Source organism: Manis javanica, chromosome 2 (genome assembly GCF_040802235.1).
Source record: "Manis javanica isolate MJ-LG chromosome 2, MJ_LKY, whole genome shotgun sequence".
Lineage (NCBI taxonomy): Eukaryota > Metazoa > Chordata > Mammalia > Pholidota > Manidae > Manis > Manis javanica.
In genome coordinates, this window is record NC_133157.1 from 91294405 (window position 1) to 91311939 (window position 17535).

Here is a 17535-nt window from a genome sequence, read left to right on the forward strand (position 1 = left end):
CGGATTTGCTGTGTGACGGAGCAGCTGCATGTTTTCCTCCCTTACTGCAGGGTTGCAAGTGGCAACGGAAGGGACACTGAACGGTGTTTGCCGCGTTTCTTAGGCATGTTTCCAGAGCGTGGGCACGTTCAGCTGGGATAAAGCTCCCAGCACAGCCCCCTTTTTGGAATGGGTTCCTGGAGCCTGTTGCCTTTCATGAAAGAAGCGCTCTTTCTTCTCTTTGGGAAGTAGGTGTTCAGCTTAACCCTGGCTGAGAAAGACTGCTGCGAATTAGCAGGGAGGACACCCTCACTGGCTCCGAGCAGAAGTTCCTATGCAGATTTTTTTTTTTTTTTTTTGAGAAACTGCATTGCCACAAAGACACTTGTCATGGCTGCTCCGTTGATTTGAACAGAAAAAAGAAAAACCCAGGAAACTGGTATTTTATGTTCACCTGAGAGTGTATATTTCCTTTTTAAAAAAATGTTTCAGTTATTTACCAGTTCCTGCTGCTTTCCAAATCAGAATCCATGAGGATCCGCTGAAGATCTTATTCTTAAAAAGCCTTCGTCACATTTTAACGATCGCTGTCAGACACTTCCACGGCTCACACAGACGGGCTGACGGGGACAGAAAGCCCTAGAAAGCTCTAGCATAGGATAGCGGGTTCCATGAAGTTCACCTGATCATCAGGAGGGACTGGACTGACCTCTGGCACAAATGCTGAAGTAGGGGGATGGTGAGGCGAAAAACCAGAGCTTGGGAGAGAATGTCTGGGAAGGTAGAAAAGGAAATTTGAGAATTGATTGGCTCAAGTGTGCTGTCAGTGGGTGTATGTGGCTTTTTCTTCTTTTTTTTTTTGCTACAGGAAGTGATTTGCTGTGCTCACCGAGCCTTTGTTGAGAAGGGTCCCCTCTCAGAGTGAGTCATGCTTTTGCTGTGAGCAGCCCTGAGCAGCTGGGCACTCAGCAGCGGAAACTATGACTTTTGCGCGGCGAGCGCGCCGCCCTCCTCAGCCAAGCCCAGGGCCGGGGCTGCGCGGCCCAGCGCGCTGCTAGCGGGGAGGCCGTCCGGCGCCGTCCGCCCCGGCCGCGACTCGCCTGCGATGCGCGGCTGCCCGCGCGGGGGCCGGCACCTGCAGCGCCCGGGCGGATGCGGCGAGCCCACGGAGGGGCATGCTTCCACGCACCAAGTACAACCGCTTCAGGAATGACTCGGTGACATCGGTCGATGACCTTCTGCACAACCTGTCGGTGAGCGGCGGCGGCAAGGTCTCCGCGGCGCGTGCGGGCCCGGAGGCGGCCCCCTACCTGGTGTCCGAAGACGCGCTCCGCAGGGCGCCCGATGATGGGCCGGGCAGCCTGGGCCACCTGCTCCACAAGGTGTCCCACCTGAAACTCTCCAGCTCGGGCCTCCGCGGCCTGTCCGCTGTCAGGGAGCGGGCGGGCTCGCGGCTCTCGGGCAGCTGCAGCGCGCCCAGCCTGGCCGCCCCGGACGGCAGCGCGGCCCCCGGCCCCCGCGCCCCGGCCATGCGCGCCGCCAGGAAGGGCCGGCCGGGCGACGAGCTGCCGCCGCGCGCCCCGCACGCCAGCGACCAGGTGTTGGGAGCCGGAGTCACCTACGTTGTCAAGGTGGGTGCGGGCGCGGGCGCGGGCGCCGGGGTAAGGGTAGGGGGAGCTAGTGCAGGCGAGGGGGCGCGGCGGGTTGCATCGGAGGCCAGGGGCGCGCACGTCGTCGCGGTCAGCTCGCCTGGCCTGCTGCTGGGCCAGGACTACCAACGCGCGGGCTGCACATTTATGAGGAGAAGGTTGAATGGGTGACCTCACTCTGACCTGGCTTCCCCTGGGCTCCACTCCTTTCCTTCCTCACTTTGCCGTATGTCCTGCCAGTGCCCCTCTGGGCACGGGCCTCTGTGCCTGGGAACTGCACCAGGCCTACCTAGGACGGAGAGAGCGTGTTTGGAGGAACACGGCACCCCTGCCAAGAGAAATACCGGCGGTGTCACTACTTCTGCCGTGCTTGCCCCAGGCGGCAGGGTGGGCGGCTCCATTTCCCCGCAGCCAGATTCCCAGCTCCTTGCAGTGCAGACTTAAGGCTGTCTTGCTTTATATAAGACGGTGTACTTTCTCACCCAGCAAGGTTTTCTTTGGTGTCTGCCTTTCCTTCCACACCTCGTGGTTTTGGTTTACATCGCAATAGGAACATTTGGGTCGGCTTCTCCGAGTACTGTGGTCTTCCACTGAAATAGGCTAAGGGGGCCTGAGCACCGAGCGCCAGAGCCACAGGCTGGAGGGAGATTTTTCCTCCCACACAAAGAATTACACAATCATGCCCAATGAGGCCCATAAAATTCCTCCCTTATGCAGTGTTTTATGATATTTGAGGAGCAAATATGCAGCCTCCGTCCATGCACCACACTGATGCACTGCCTGTCGGGCAGCAGCGAGCTCTCCCAGTGCCCCACAGCTGGGCAGACACCCACCAGACCGGGAAGGGGGTCAAAGCAGCATTATTTCGGTCCTGTCACTCCAACGCATGGCTTTGTGTTTAAAACAAAACAAGACACAAAACTGTCTGCACAATGTTGTCAATCACTCAGAAACCTACAGGGTGCCTGGTCTGTACATATTGGTCACAGATCCAGTTTAAACATCCAACAGAACACATCCTCAAGTACAGTATTGTATCTTGGTAATTTTGGAGCCAAAATATTCAAGGAAGCAGTTAGTTTTGTGAATTATCTTTGTCTAAAAAATAGTGACAAAGAAATGTGATCATCAGTGTTAAAAATGGGGCATCTCCTTATGAGGCTGCTTTTAATTTAATCTTCCTCTTAGCTTCTGAAAAATGAATTAATACATTTTATAAAAGGGCTATAGATCAGCATAAAATATGCACATGTGGTTGAATGTATTATAAAAAGAAAATGAATATTCTTCTTGCACGCCTTTGAATTATATAACCAGGAGCCAAAAACAAAGAGAAAAGAAAAATAAAAAGCAAAACCAAACAAGAAACCCTGGCAACCATTGGGTGAAGAAGTGACTCCAGAGTATATTACTTCTAGCATATTGATATAACTGCTACCCAAAAAAAAAAACAACAAGCCTACATTTAAATCAGATAGACATTGATAAAGCTTTCTGTACCTGTCATGTTTTCAAATGGAGAGAGAATTCTCAAAACTTGTGCTTGTAAAGTTTTCCCTTAAAAACAAAGAAATCATTCACTTTGCTTAAGGGTTTGCTTTTGCTTTTTGAAGAATGAAGGCAGATGCTCAGTTCTAAAGGTCAGTGAGGAGCATACTAAAACTGGAGCGCTCCCCTGGGCTGCTCTGCTGATGTCAGGCTGTACTCTCCCTGCAGCAGCAGAGCTCAGATAGGTGGATGGCTGGGTCTGCCCAGGGCCAGAGTCTTGTGGTGAACACTTTACTTTGAGGAAAGGGTTGCAGTGACCTGGGGGCAAAGAACATGGCTAGTTCATGCTTCGTGCCACTACCTGGCCCATCCTTAGTGGTGAGCAGTGGAGTCAGGCTTCCCCAGAGACGTTTGCAGTCACACCGCAAAGGAGAGCAGACGAGGAGGACGATTTGTCGTGCACATGTGTGGGTCTCACTCTCACGTGGCCCTCTGTTGGCGCAGATTTCCACATTGCCCATGCCGACCTTAAAACCATGAACTTATTTTCTTGAAAAAAGTCTTAACTTGGTATTATTTGCTGATTTGTGAGTAGTTTTATTGTTATCCTTACTTTAAAAGATCTCTGATAAATGGAAAGGGCCAATCTTTGTACCATGATTGTCTACCAGTTATGAAATCTTAAGGCTTAGGGTTTGAGAAAGAACTTAGTCTCTTTGATCTAAATTTACTTATAAAGTAAGGAAAGCCTCCAAATGTTTCCAACCTTAATTCATATGCTGTGTAATGACAGATTCCCCCCCACCCCGATAGAAATACCTACCTATAGACAACAGCAGGATACTTTAATTATTATTAAAAATATTTAAACTTAATCAACTTATATTAAAATGGAAGCTGTAAAATACAGAAGTCTGGTGGATTTTGATAATCTAGGAAACATCAAACTATTTGAGCAGTAGGTTGTAGTATTGACTCATGAGGGGTATACAAATTAAAAATGGAAGAAGTTCCTGAGCAGCAGAATTCAGAGCTGAGAGCGTGTTTAATTAGTGCTGTGCACCATGGCTGGAGTCTGCTGCTGATGACAGCATGAGGCCGTGCTCAGAAGGAAGGCTCCGTCATCAGCCTCCAGGGTGGCATCTATGCTAGAGGCCTCACTGATGACACCTTCGTACTTACTACATGTGCCTGACACTTGGATTTTTCTTCTGGTAGCACAAAAGGGAAAGAACAAGAAAACACGCCCTTGAGAGACAGAAAAGGAAAATCTGACAGCAAAGAACACGGAACACTTTCATTGGAATTCCATTTTAAATTTGGAGCTGATGAGCAGATAGAAATACAGAAGACTGACTATGCTGCTGCCCACCTTCAAATTCCATTGCCCGAGAGTCCAAATTGGCTGGATCCTGAGTGCCCCTGGGAGCCCCTGCTGGGCTTTAGCAGCTCTCAAAGGCAATGCTCAGGTGTCTACCACAGGGCACAGAGCCAACAGGTTGGGAAGGATGGACATGAACAGTTAGGGAGTCAGTTCTTGAGGATGGCCACAGGCTGAGCAGAAGAGCCGTCTGGGGACTATCACAGCCTTGGGATACAGCCTTGAGCCACCAAATGCAAGGCACTAGTGTGCGGGCTGCAGTGGGCTAGCCATTAGCCCCGGGTTCCCCAAGGGGGCTCCTTCTTATAGCACAGCACACCACAGACTCAAAACAGGGTAAGAAGTGGCCATAGTTAGGGCCCCCGAGTGCCCATGGCAAGATTCAGGAGACCCTCGTGGGGAGCAGTGCCTGTAGCTGCCCCTCAGAAGCTCTGATCACCATCAGTGGGCAGCAAGAAGGTGCTGGCACCACTCATGTGCATGCTAGCTGCTCCTCACGCGGGTTTCAGGCCGCCAAGGACGGTGCCTTTACTGACAATCTAAGTCATGAGCTATTCACAAGAGATTTTAGCCGTCAAGAGAGCTACTGAATTACATCCTGGTATGCTAGCTAGAACCAGGCCTTGTTTTTACCAGAACTCTTTAAACAGTATTTTGTTTCTCCCATTTGTGAATGTGATATTTTGGGTGGTAAAAATTATTCATTTTATTTATAAATATTCTGTTGCTCTTTACAGATGGTCTTGATGAACTGCATTTACTCTAAAATTTATTCTTAATTGGTATTCTTTTCACTTGCCTTAGTGTCCGCAAAAGTGTCTTGAATCTTCTTTTTCTTAGCATTGTATTCCTTTGACACTATTCTTACGAGCAAAGGTCACACTAAGCAGTCATCAGAAAAGTTATTTCAAATGTGGTCATCACATATTATCACAGTGGGATTGATTGAGTTTGTTTTAATTCTAGATTGAAAAATTGCTCTTTGATATGGAGTAGAACTTTAAAGGTTGTTTTTTTTCTTAAAATTGTTGAAAAATCTCATAGTATGGGTGGCTTACCTGTAAATAATATCCACATGGTTTGAAAACAGTTTAGGAAATTCTTTTGAGAGTAAATTCATTTGATCTGGAAAGTGTGTCATCTGTCTTTTTATGTAACACAAAGAAAATGTGTTAGTATGTGTGTCTGCACACCCAAATCATACCATACATCACACACATACCATATCACACCACACACCACAGATCACACACACATGTACAGATAGACAACTTGTGACAACTTTGGACAGGGGCTCTTTTCTTTCTTGTTAGAAAATAGTAAATGTCATATGTACAGAAATACCCGATTATCTCATTCATTTCTTTTATTTTCATGTTTAAGAGAAAATAATTCTGAAAGATAAGTAATTAATGAAACTTGAATCCTTCAAAGAGTAGACTTCTTGTTCCTCTACTTCCCCACTGGCTTTTATCTTCCCCACTGAGCAGTCAGATTTGTGAGGAATGTATGATAAGTATTACCTAAGCAAAGTCCTAGTAATGGAAAACTTGGGCAGCAAGCATGGAAAATCCATGTGAGAGGCTGGCTTTCCAGCCAATAGGCTTGTTCTGAAGGGTGTGTGAGGCCTGCTGCCCTGTGCTTGGTATGGCGCCCTGGAGGCGGGAAGGGCCTGGCCGGTGGCCTGGCCTGGCTGGGTTCCTGGACACCCACACTCCAGCTCCATTTGCTATGCCCAAGTGCGGGGTCAGTGGTCAGCCTGTCTCTCTGGATCTTTCCATGCCTGAGTCAGGAAGCAGAGGGGCAGGCTGTGCAGCTGGGCTCCTGTGACGGGGATCTGGCCGGGTGGAGGTGGCAGGTGTCACGGGGGTGGGGGGCAGTTCTTGCTTCTATACCTGGTGTGACCAGAAGAAAGGGTCTGTGGGATGCATCCAGGTCAGGTGCCTGTGGGTGGCTGCAGCCAGGCTAGACCCCGGTGCTGTGGCCCTAAGGTGCTGTGGGGGCAGGGGGAGTGCCAGGAGCGTTCAGCATTTTACATGATGATGGTGAGGACAGATGAAGTTAAATGGAAGTGAAATGTCTAATTTAGAAATAAGATGGCTTCAGATGGACGTGACCCGTTGTGCATATTTCCTGAATGAAGGAATTTTGAATTGCAGCATAAAAGATCTCCAATATGTCGTGGATAAAGAAAGTCTTTTTGGTGGGAGGCAGAAAACATAGGAATGGCCTCCTGAGTGGATGGGTGTTGAACATGATGTGTGTGTTGATAGGTGCACACATGTGTGTGGTGTAGGCATGCATGAGGTATGTGCATGGTGTGGGTACATGTGATGTGTGTATGTGCACATGTGTGCATGCACCTGTGAAGACCGTGAATGTGTGTGATGTTGGCATCTTTATGACCATCCTTGCAAGTTGCTCCTGGTCCTGTGAGTTTGTAAGTGCCAGTTTTCAGTTGAGGTACAACAGTGCACGGTTCTGTCCCTTGTGGCTTCGCCTTGTCCCTTCCTGCCAGCAGGGTGGTGACAGTGTCCTAGGAAGCAGCTTAGCCTGTGCCTCCCACACTCAGATTGGTGACTATCCCTGAGCGATCATTCCAGAATTTCTGAGTGGGCATGTTTAAGTGAATAGAATTACCTTAGTTAACCTTGGGGTGGGGGCAGGAACCCATGAACCTCTGGGTCCCACAGGCCGGCAGGTCCAGTCCTGAGCTCCTGAGGTTCCAGCTGTGCTGTGTTCTTCGCATGGTGGGGAGCTGGCCAGCACATACCACATGACCCCAGTGCTCTGCCTGGTCAGACAGTGAGCTGGTGCATCCACGGTAGCTGTGTCCTTGGAGTTTGGCCCAGACTTGTCTTGCTGCCCTACAGCTGGTCTGCCAGGCTCCACTGCCTTCTGTTGGGGATGGGGGTCTAGCCAGGATTCCAGTCTCCCACGGGAACTGTGGAGCGATCCAGGTGCCAGAGGAGAAGCTGCAGAGAAGGGCAAGCCCAGGGCTGGCACAGTTTCTGCCTTGTCTCCGGGTTCCCTGACGCAGCAGCGTCGGAATATCTGAACCCCTTCAGAGCAAGGCTTTCTGAAAAGAAGGTTCACAGAACTCATTATCACGAAAGACTGGAAGCCTTTCTCATGGAACACCTGGAATGTGTTTTCCTAAAGCCATAGCCCCTCAGAAGAGCCTCTCCTCACTTCTGTCTATTGAATGGGCAGAAAAGGCAGTGAAGATTTCATCCCAAATTTGAAGACCTTAAACTTGTATGAGCCCTGCGAACTTAGGGGACCTGGCCCCTTCACCCCGCCTCACGCCAGCAGTGCTCTCTCCCAAAATCCTTCTGACAAACTTTACCAGATCCCATTAAATGTAATTGTGTGGCCATCTAGAGTGACCAGTTCAACACTTTCGCATTTTGCTTTACAAATATCAAACATTTCTAATGCCACTTGCCCAAATAGAAACCTTCTGTTTGAAAACAGTTTGAAAAGCACAACATGTTTCTATCTCTGTGGATGGAAACTAGCCCCTAACCTGATTTTAGCAAAAACACCATAAAATCAGCGCCCCTTTCTTTCCCCCAAAGAGGGAGCAACAGAACATATTTACCTCTTGGCTCAAACGCTGAAAATGTGGCTGTTTTGAGAATTCTTCGTGTGAGGAGATAGCTCCCTCCAGACTTACCGGCCTTGCTGGGGCTGGACACAGCCTCTGCACACAGGGTGCCCACCAGGACAACAGAGGCGCCCCTTCAGCTCCCAGACTCGGCAAGCCCCTCTTGCTTCCTATGGAGCCCCAGGGGTCCTGCCTGCCCCTGAGCCTGGTGGAGGCATGTGGGTGAACAGACATTTGCCCCTGAAACTTGAACTATTTCTGGAAGGCAGGAACTGTGAGAAAAGGCAAGGGGCGTGTCAGCCTCCCAAGGCTGGGACCTGTGGTCAGATGGGCCCCCAGCCCCAGGGAACCTCTCCCTGCCTCCATGCCTCACACTGATGGCCACCTTTTCTTGTTGGCAGCCCTGCGGACCTTGTGACATCATCCATCAGGTTCTTTTATAAACCTTTGCTTATAAAATGTGAACATTTGTCATGGAGGTTTTCAAGCATTCATACGCCATACAGACCATATCAACCTCAGAAGGGGAGAGAGCATCTCATGCACCGCACCGCAGGGACCCAGCAACCAGCAGCTGGCCTTAGCAGAAAGCCACAGCACCTGTTGTCCCCCCACTGCTCCAATCGTGCGGGGCTGGGTGGGCCTCGTGCTTCTGTGCTCAGACAGAAGTCAAGGTTTTGACAAATAGGTTGCAGGACTGGTCTTCCTGGCGGTTCCAGATGTGGCAGAGCGCATTGTATCCAGGTGTGCTCAGTGCCCCCAAGCTGGACCCTGCGGGTCCACGGCAGTGAGGTAGCGTGTGGCCTCCTCTGATTTCTCCTTCAGATGATGAGACTGGCTCCAGAGGACAACTCTGATGGCATCCCCAGGTGACGTGGTGGGTGTCCCTCCTGCTCAGGTTCCCCGGACCACCTTGCCTCCTGGACCCAGCTTGTGGGGGCTCCTCTAGCATCCAGACCATCCTTTTGGAAATGGGTTTTCTGCCAAATGGTTTTTATACTAGGGTATTAGTCCAGGTTCTCCAGAGAAGCAGACCCAGTTGGCTGTACGTATGTGCAGAGATTTGTTTTAAGGCATGGGCTGATGAGCTTGTGGGGGCTGAGAAGCCCCAGGCTCTGCAGGGTGAGTGGGCAGGGGAGGCCCAGGAGAGCCGGTGGCTCAGGTTGAGTCTGAAGGCAGGGAGCAGCCATCATCCCAGCTTGAAGGCCATCAGGTGGGAGGGATTCCCTTACAGGGAGTGGGGGAGGGTCAGTTTTTTGTTCTATTTAAGCCTTCAACTGATTGGATGAGGCCCCCATATTAGGAGAGGCCACCTGCTTTACTCAGTCTATCCATTTAAGTGCTAAAATCACAAAAAATTTAAAGACACATAAAATCTGCTATCACACATATGTACACAAACTTTTGAAGTCTTACCTACAGTGGCCACTGGCTGATCCAGACACTTATAGAGATCCTGATTCCCTGGAAAAATGGACACCAGGGACAAGAAATGACAAACTAACTCACCTGGAGAATTCAGATTTCCTTCCATTCCTGTGGGCACCAAATGGAGACACATTTAAAATCCCTCCAACAACCGCTGAGATTTGCTTTGGGTGGATGTTGACCTGGGGGTCTGGGATGTGTGACAGGTGAGCGATACCCCTGCTCACGAGGAGAGCTGGGAAACCGGCCTTTATACAGCTACCAGGGTTTGTGGGTGGGTTCCTGCGCTCGGTCAGAATGGAGGCTCGGGGGGCCTCCTGCCCTTGAGGAACACGGTGTCGCTCCTCATGTCATCACAGAGGTAGAGCCAGCTCACTGTGGGGATGTGGCCTCAGCTGGGGGCAGAGGTCCCATGAGAGGAAAGAGCCATATCAAGGTGAGCCTCCCCCAAAACGTGAAAAACATGTGTGGTTTTTTTATTTGCAAATACTAACAACTTACAGGTGCAGTTTTCTCCATTTAAGGTTTCCTCTCATGGGTTTTTTAAGAAGTATTTTGATGTGTGTTTCTATTTGTTAGCCCTAACCAAATTAAACCAAAGGGCAAGCACTAGCAGAAAACGAAGTAGCCAGGCCTGGGCCCCTTGAGAGAGCTGGGCTTTTCATGGGAGACCAGTGCTCACACAGCAAGTGGACCTCAGCCCCAGGCCCAGGACGCTGTCGGGCACCTGAGCCCCCTGTGAGCTCATGTCCTGAGAAGCTTCTATTCTTTGTCTGTGTCCTTGTGGCTGATGGAAGCTGGGGCTGCATCCCATGCGGCTGTCAACCTTGCCACCCCTGGCTTGTTTGGTCCCCCATCTCACCCCTTTGGAACCCTGCAGACCCTCGTCCTGGTATCTGGGCTGGAGACCCTGCTCCTTTAAGGGTGGCTGTTTTCAAGGCGGTAGTGACTGCCTGGCCAAAGGATGGCTGTGGTTCTCCCCCTAGAAGTGGCAGGGTGGAGGTGGCAGGTGTCATGGCAGGGCAGTTTGTAGAGTGACTTAATAACTCACATGGAAGGAGAAGATAAGACCCATCAAACATTGTCTAGAGGGGAGGGCCTTGTTGCCCCACACTGCCCACCACTTCTGCACCCTGCTCTGTTTGCCGACATGGTTAGGTCTCAGGCAGGCTGTGCTGGCAAGCACCAACACCCGGCTCTCTGGACAAAAGGCTGTGATTTGCAGTGCTCGTGGATTTTTGTGGTGTAACAGCCCCTTCCCTGCAGAAGCAGGTGCAATGGACAGCATGGTTTGTGGCCACACAAGTGTGTGGGGGCCCATTCTAGGAGGAGACAGCCTAAAAGTGCCCAGTGTGGCTGTGGAACACTGGGGGAGGCCGGCCAGGCAGACCCCCCAGGGTGGGGGTGCACCAGGCAAGTACAGAGAGAAGCCATGCAAGATTTTCTGAAAGGTCATTCTTGCTCCACTTTTTGTGTGGAAAACAGATTGGAAAGGCCGGAAGTAAAGTGGGGGCAATGGGAAACAACCAGGAGGGGTAACGATGGCCTCGGCCAGGGTCACGGGCAAATGGGCCGTGGTCCTGAGCCCAGGTCTGTGTGGCTCCGTGTCCAGGCAACCCGTCCATCCCCTGGCTCTTGGGCCTCTTTAAGCGGAGCCCGTCTCCGTGTGAGCTCACAGCTTATTCTCTGGCATCCGTTCCTTAGCGAATGGCGTCACTGTTCACCTGCTTCCCCAGTCTGAGTCTGCAGAGCCACCCCTGAGTACCTCCTCCCCCTGAATGCATCACTGAGCCCAAGTCAATGACCAGTCTCCTCTCTACGCAGGTCTTCAGATCATTCTCCTCGTCCCTCCCTTTTGCCCTGATTCGTGCCTTCCCGTCTCTTTCTGTGATCGTTACAATACTAACTGGTCTTCCCATGATTGACTTGGAAAAGACTCTTCTTTTTAAATTTGATTAAAAATTAGATATAGTCTCACCAAAATGTTTCAAAGTTTCCCTTCAATGCCCTTCCCTTACTTGTAATTTTCCTCCTCCAGAGAGAATCACCAGCGGCTGGCTACTCCACTGCCAGACGCACGTCCTGCCCCCTTTCCCTCTCGCCGCCCGTGCACAAGGCACAGCCTTCTCCTTATGCTGCTCTGTGACGTGCTCTTGTCACACAGTCTGCCTTGCGCATCTTTCCATGTTAGTCACTGCTAGTTTGGCTTCCTTCTTTTTGGCATTTGCTTATACTGAAATGTACAGAAGTGCTAATATTTATTCAAACAGATCCCTGTTGTTAGATGTAGCGTTTCCAATTTCTCACAAATAATAAAGTCATGAGCATTGTCTACATTCTGCTCTATTATACAAATCAGTTTCAGTGAATCTGGATCCTTTTCTCATTCCATTGGTGGCGTTGTGAGTAGAGCAACCACTTCTACTGGTGAAGGTTACTTTTTCACTCCTGGCTACAAAGTGAGGCTTTCTGTACTCACCTATCAAGGAAGGTATTTACTACTATGTCCATTTTTACAAATGAGGAAAAATTTCCTGTCACTCTAGTTTTCCACGTTAAAAAAAAAAACTATAATGGTTGGTGAATTTTTCTAAGGGCTTTTTCAGCATCCACTGAGGTAAATAATATATTTTCCGTCCTTTTTCTGGTAATATGGTGAATCATTTATCCTTGAAAAATACATGTCTCATCTTCCTAATGAAAAGCTCTCTGTTGCTTGCCTTTGCTTACAGAATTCAGCCCAAACTCCCCATTATGAGACACAAACTCCTGCTTTGGCTTCCTTAGCTCCTGGGCTTCCTCTCTTGCCTCTCAAGTCATTACACCCACTGCCTGACACAACTTCTTTCCCACAGACCAGCTGTGCTTCTGGCCTGAGCTCAGCCTCTTCTCCCCACTACCCCACTGAGGCCAGCTGGGGCCAATAATCCTGTCGCGTTCATGACCGGGCCGTTGTTCCTGCCTGTCCCTGTCATGAGGGTAGAGCCAATGACCCCTCCTCAGGCTGCCGCCCACAGGTCCGGGTCATTTTCTCTCTGCAATTCACACACACTAACTGGGAATTGATGCCTACCACTGGGGCCCCTGAGAACCCAAGGTAGATCAGCTGATCTCTACTTAAAGGAAATTGTTCTTTTGGGGGTCTGCACATGTGTGAGAGAAGGCCATGCATGAATTGTGGGGAAGATAGTCAGTCAGCTTTTCCCGAGACTTGCCTGGGGAAAGAGCCCATGATAAACACTTAGGACATGAAGAAGCAGGATTGGAGGGAGCTGTGCGACACAGGCGAGTGTGATGGAGCAGAAGGGACTGGTCAGCAGGGTGACCTTTGGGCCTATTTGCATATTGTGGCAATTAAGAATGTAACTCCCAAGAGGCACATTTTGAACTCTGTCCTATTTAAAAGTTCCTTGGTAATCGTTCTTTCTACGAACCAGCATGAATGACACAGCCCACCCAAAGTCTGTACAGGCTGTTCCATAGATGGGAAGCATTAGCAGCAGGCCCATGAATTCTGTTTTTTCCACCCTTTCTGTTTAAAGCTGATTACAGGAAGCTTTCGGTAAGAGAACCAGCTTTAATGAGAGCCATGAGTGATCATGGTTAAGTTCAAATACTGTAAGGCCAAGTTTCACTAAGGCATTTCCAAGAGGAAAGCTGAACTGAACACTCCATGTGCCCCCACCTCTAATTTATGAAAAAGAACATATTTTCATAGACTGACATGGACTTATGAAAAAGAACAGAAGAAACAAATGCATCAACACATATTTTTGAGGGCTCTGTTAGGAGCCTTGTCCTGTGGAAGGTATTTTTGGTTGCAAAAGATGTTTAGGGCAACTTTCCAAGTGAACTTGAGATCCACACGAGCAGGAAAAGCTGCTCCATTTTAAAGAGAAAAGCGTCATGTTCAATAAAGTGCTAAGACTATGGTGAGAGATTAGGGTGCGCAAGTGCTATCAGGAAGAGATTCAAAGAGGGGGCGGGACATTTTCTGGGTCCTGAAAGAAGGTCCAGACGTGGGTGGGGGTCGGGGGAGGATGTTCGAGGCAGAAGAATCGGAGTGAGGAACCCCTTGCATCTGCCCGTTGGGTGGGGAAGACATTTTCATGCAGCTTTGTCCCCTTCACTCATCAGTCCAAGGTCAGGGAGTGAGATGCCAGCCGTCATTGGTGGCCAACGTGAGCCAAAGCCTCTTAGAGTCTCATGCTCCCTATCTGATGGATTGCTGGCTCTTGCTGAATTGCCCTTGATGACTTCCTCCATCTGGCTGACGTTTGTGGACTGATCTCCTTCCTTGCCAGGTGACAGTCCGCAAGGAAGCTGAAGATATATCTCTTCACCTTCTTCTCTCCAGGCTAAACATTGCTTCCTCATGCAACAGCCTGGATTCACTGGTTTATCTGTTTACATCCTAGTTTGCAAATTTAAGAGGCTCTGCCCATGTAAAGAGTTTTGTGAAACTGTAGTTCTGTCTTGGGCTGGTGTATATTCTTTTTTTAAGGGTTTTGTCCTGTCCTTGAAATAATTTGGGCCTCAGTTCACATGCCTATTAGACTGAGAGGTAAATTCATCTTCGTGATGCAGGTGCTCTTTTTCCCAAGAAAGGATGTAGGGCTTTTTCTCTGTGGCTTGTTCATTATGATCTACAAGCAGCATTACTGATGATTTTCAGAATCACTCCTCTTTTTACCAAAAGGCTCAATGTAAGCTCACCTCTGCCACTCCATTCCCATTGCCCACTGTAGGCCAGTCAACTGCTGTGAGTTTCCAACCATCAGCCTCTGTCATCGAAACTCAGAATTGCCATGGAGAGGCCAGTGGGATGGTGCCTGGGAATTATGCCACCTGTCCAACAAGCAGCAGGTCCCATCACAGAATGGCTGGATGAGTTCCCGTGCATTCGCACCAAGCAGCAACACGCAGCACGGAAAACAGTGAACCCAGGTCCCATTGTGGTTGGAACTGGAAAAGCTTTTTACGAGGTGTTATTGGTAGAAAGATGTGATGTAACAAGATGTGTGTGATGTGAGTCTGTTCTTGTAACAGAAATATACAGAAGTATGGAAGTGCTTGTAGATATCCACAACTATAATTGGAGACTTCAACAGCCCACTCTAAGCACTTGATAGGGTACAATGTAGAAAATCAGCAAGGAAATGCCAAACTAAACAACATAAGTAACCAAAAGTATTCAGTAAATATACATGGAGTGTTCCGTGAAACTACAGCAGAATCAACTTGCTTAGCAAGTGCCATGGAACACCCACCAACATGGACTGTTTCTTGAGCCATAAAAGAAATCTAAGTAAATTTAAAATGATTGAAATCATACAATAATTGAAATTTGCTCTCTGACCAAAATGGATTCAAATTAGAAATCCATAAGGAAAGGCAACAGGAAAATCTCCAAACACTTGGAAGCTATGCAACATGCCTGTAAATAATCCATGGGACAAAGGAGGCATTTCAAAGAATATTAAAAAACACACAGAATTAAATGAAAATGAAAGCATAATATATCAAAATATACAGGATGCAGGTAGAACAGTGCTGGGAGAGAAGTTTATAGCACCAAGTGCTTACATTGGAAAGCTAAGTTCTGCAACCAATAACCCAGCATCAATCTCAAGACCTTAACAAAGAATCAAGCAAACCCAGAGCAGGCAGCAGGCAGCAGGCAGCAGGCAGCAGGCAGGAAGTACCAAAGGTGGAAGCATTAGCCAATGAAATCAGAAACAGAACATCAATAGAAAAGAATCAATGGAACGTAAGTCTGGTTCTTTGAAAAACATCCCTAAGATGGGTAGACCCAGCAAGACTGACAAAGAAAAAGAGTGAAGACCAATCACCAGTAGCAAGAGTGAAACAGGGGCTATCTCAACACCCTGTGATTGTGACAGGGCCCCTGAGGCAGCGAGGCCCTGTTCTCAGTCATTGGAGTCCTGGCCACAGGCTCATGGCTGCCTCCTAAGAGCCAGAAGGGTGACTCAAGCTCCGGGCAAAGGGTCTGTGACCCAGAGAGCGAAACCAGGCATCCAGGTACAGTCTGGCCCATGAAACAGAGGCCCAGCACTGAGACGGGCCCAGGCCTGGTGGGTTCCCAGGAAAGGGCTGGACTAGGGCCTACAAAGGGGCCAGCTGCACAGAGGAGCAAAGGAGACTGTCGGGGGCCGACTTGCCAAATAATCTCTCAATTTATTTTTTGGGGAGTGAAGGAAACCAGTGCTTAGGTGGAAGGTTACCATTTTAGGGGCAAGCAGCAGGGTCAGTGTCAGAGTGAGGACAGAAGTGGTGTACGGAGAAACACTGGGACAAAGGGGGCAGCTTTGCCCCTTCACTCACCAGCCATGACGTGGCTTTCGCTGTAACACTGGCATGTATTTTTGGAATTTCTCTTCCCCCTTTTCCTTTGACCTTGACTGGCAGATGTGGCCTATGGAGTGGCTGTGATTCTCAGATGGAATGAAGCACAATGGTTTACTTTTAACCGAAAGCTAGTCATCCTTCCTCTCTCTGACTCAGCTTCCTTGCTGTAAATGAGACAGAGGACACGCCACCAGTGAACCTTTACAAAGATATCCTAGCTCTTTTGATGAAAGCCTATATGGCATGTGTACTCATGTAATTTTCTCTGTGAGAAGAAGATTAAAAGAAAGTCATCTCACTGGCTAAGGAAACTTAGACCTCAGGTTCAGATGTGACCAGATGGCTAATTTCTCCCCTGTTCAGGAATTGAAAATAACCTGACAAAGGACACAGGAAAACTGAGAGTGGGTCGTCACCACTTTCAATATCCAACCCGTTCATTCCCATCTTCCTGGGCCCTGCCTCGGCCACTTGCTGTGCCTGCCCTCAGTACTGGGCTCCACCCTGACAGCGGGTGTCTGGGCTCTCTGGACATGTGGGCACTTGCACCCGCCTCTCAGTCTTCCATGTCTCAAGGGAGCTGCCTGCCATGTGGAGGTGTGCCTGAGCCTCAAGCCCCTTACCTAAAAGGGGGATGACAACAGCACCACCTTTATAGGGTCATCAGTAGGAGTGAAGTGAGTGAACATTTGTGGGGCCACTGGCACAGTGCATGACAGGTGTCTGCTACCTGAGCTGTCAGTGCCCTGTTGTCGAGTCCCAAGTGCGCCTCTCCACAGTGCCATAAGCCAGGGCCAACCTCCGCCTCCAGTCAGAGGTTGATCATTCATTTGCTTTATTAAGAAGGAGTATTTTCATATCACAAGGTTGTGACACCAGCTCTGTGTCAACCCATCCTCCTAACTCACGTGACTCTCGTCCCCAGACGTGCTGGTGCAGGGATGTCTTCACTGCTCTGGGGTGCCTGTGAGGGGGAACCTCCGTGTGCTGAAGGCCGGAAGCAACCGAGTGCCCCTGCTGGCACTGTTTTGGGCTCTCAGCTTCCCAGCTTCTGGGACTCATCCTCGGGCCACTGCAGGAGCAGCGTGGCCTGTGGTGGAGGGTTGCTGACCTTGAGCTCTCTTGGCCATGTGGCAGCAGTGCTCACACATGCTCAGGTGTGCTGGTAGCTACTGGGGATTTGTGTGAAAAAGGTGAAGCTCCCGCCTTCTCTGGGCCTAGGGCTTTCGCAGGCTGTAGAGTGATAACTTACAAGGAGGCTTGGGACTCAGGAAGGAGCTTGCTTCTAGAGTATTTTACATTCTGCATCTTTAGCTTAATTTCTCAGAGAATACTTACACATGCGTGATCATGTCTCCTGATAGAACCTGAAGCAATTCAAGTCCACTAGGGGTCAGCTCCACCAAGAACAAAATCCTAGAAAGGGGCACATCGACTATTACTGCAGATCCAGAAGTCTGTACACAATTTAATGACTGTGGATACTTTTAGCTAATAATGTTTAACTTTCTTTTGTGAAAGCAATACATGCTAGTTGCAGAAAAAGTAAAAAATAGAAGAAAGCAGAAAGAAGAACATTAAAATCACCTGTAATCACAATCTTCCATAACTTCTATTCAAATTTTTATTGG

General features: G+C 49.2%; 1 protein-coding gene across 2 annotated transcripts in view; it reads left to right on the top strand.

Moving 5' to 3' along the window:
• Positions 1-377: 377 nt before the first annotated feature.
• The window catches only part of SHC3 (SHC adaptor protein 3), a 187136-nt gene continuing 169978 nt past the window's right edge, over positions 378-17535 (top strand). For both annotated transcript variants that reach the window (XM_036992455.2, XM_036992456.2), the window contains exon 1: positions 378-1610. In XM_036992455.2, the coding sequence (XP_036848350.2) occupies positions 1155-1610 (456 nt within the window). In that variant the 5' untranslated portion in view covers positions 378-1154. The remainder of the gene's footprint in view (positions 1611-17535) is intronic.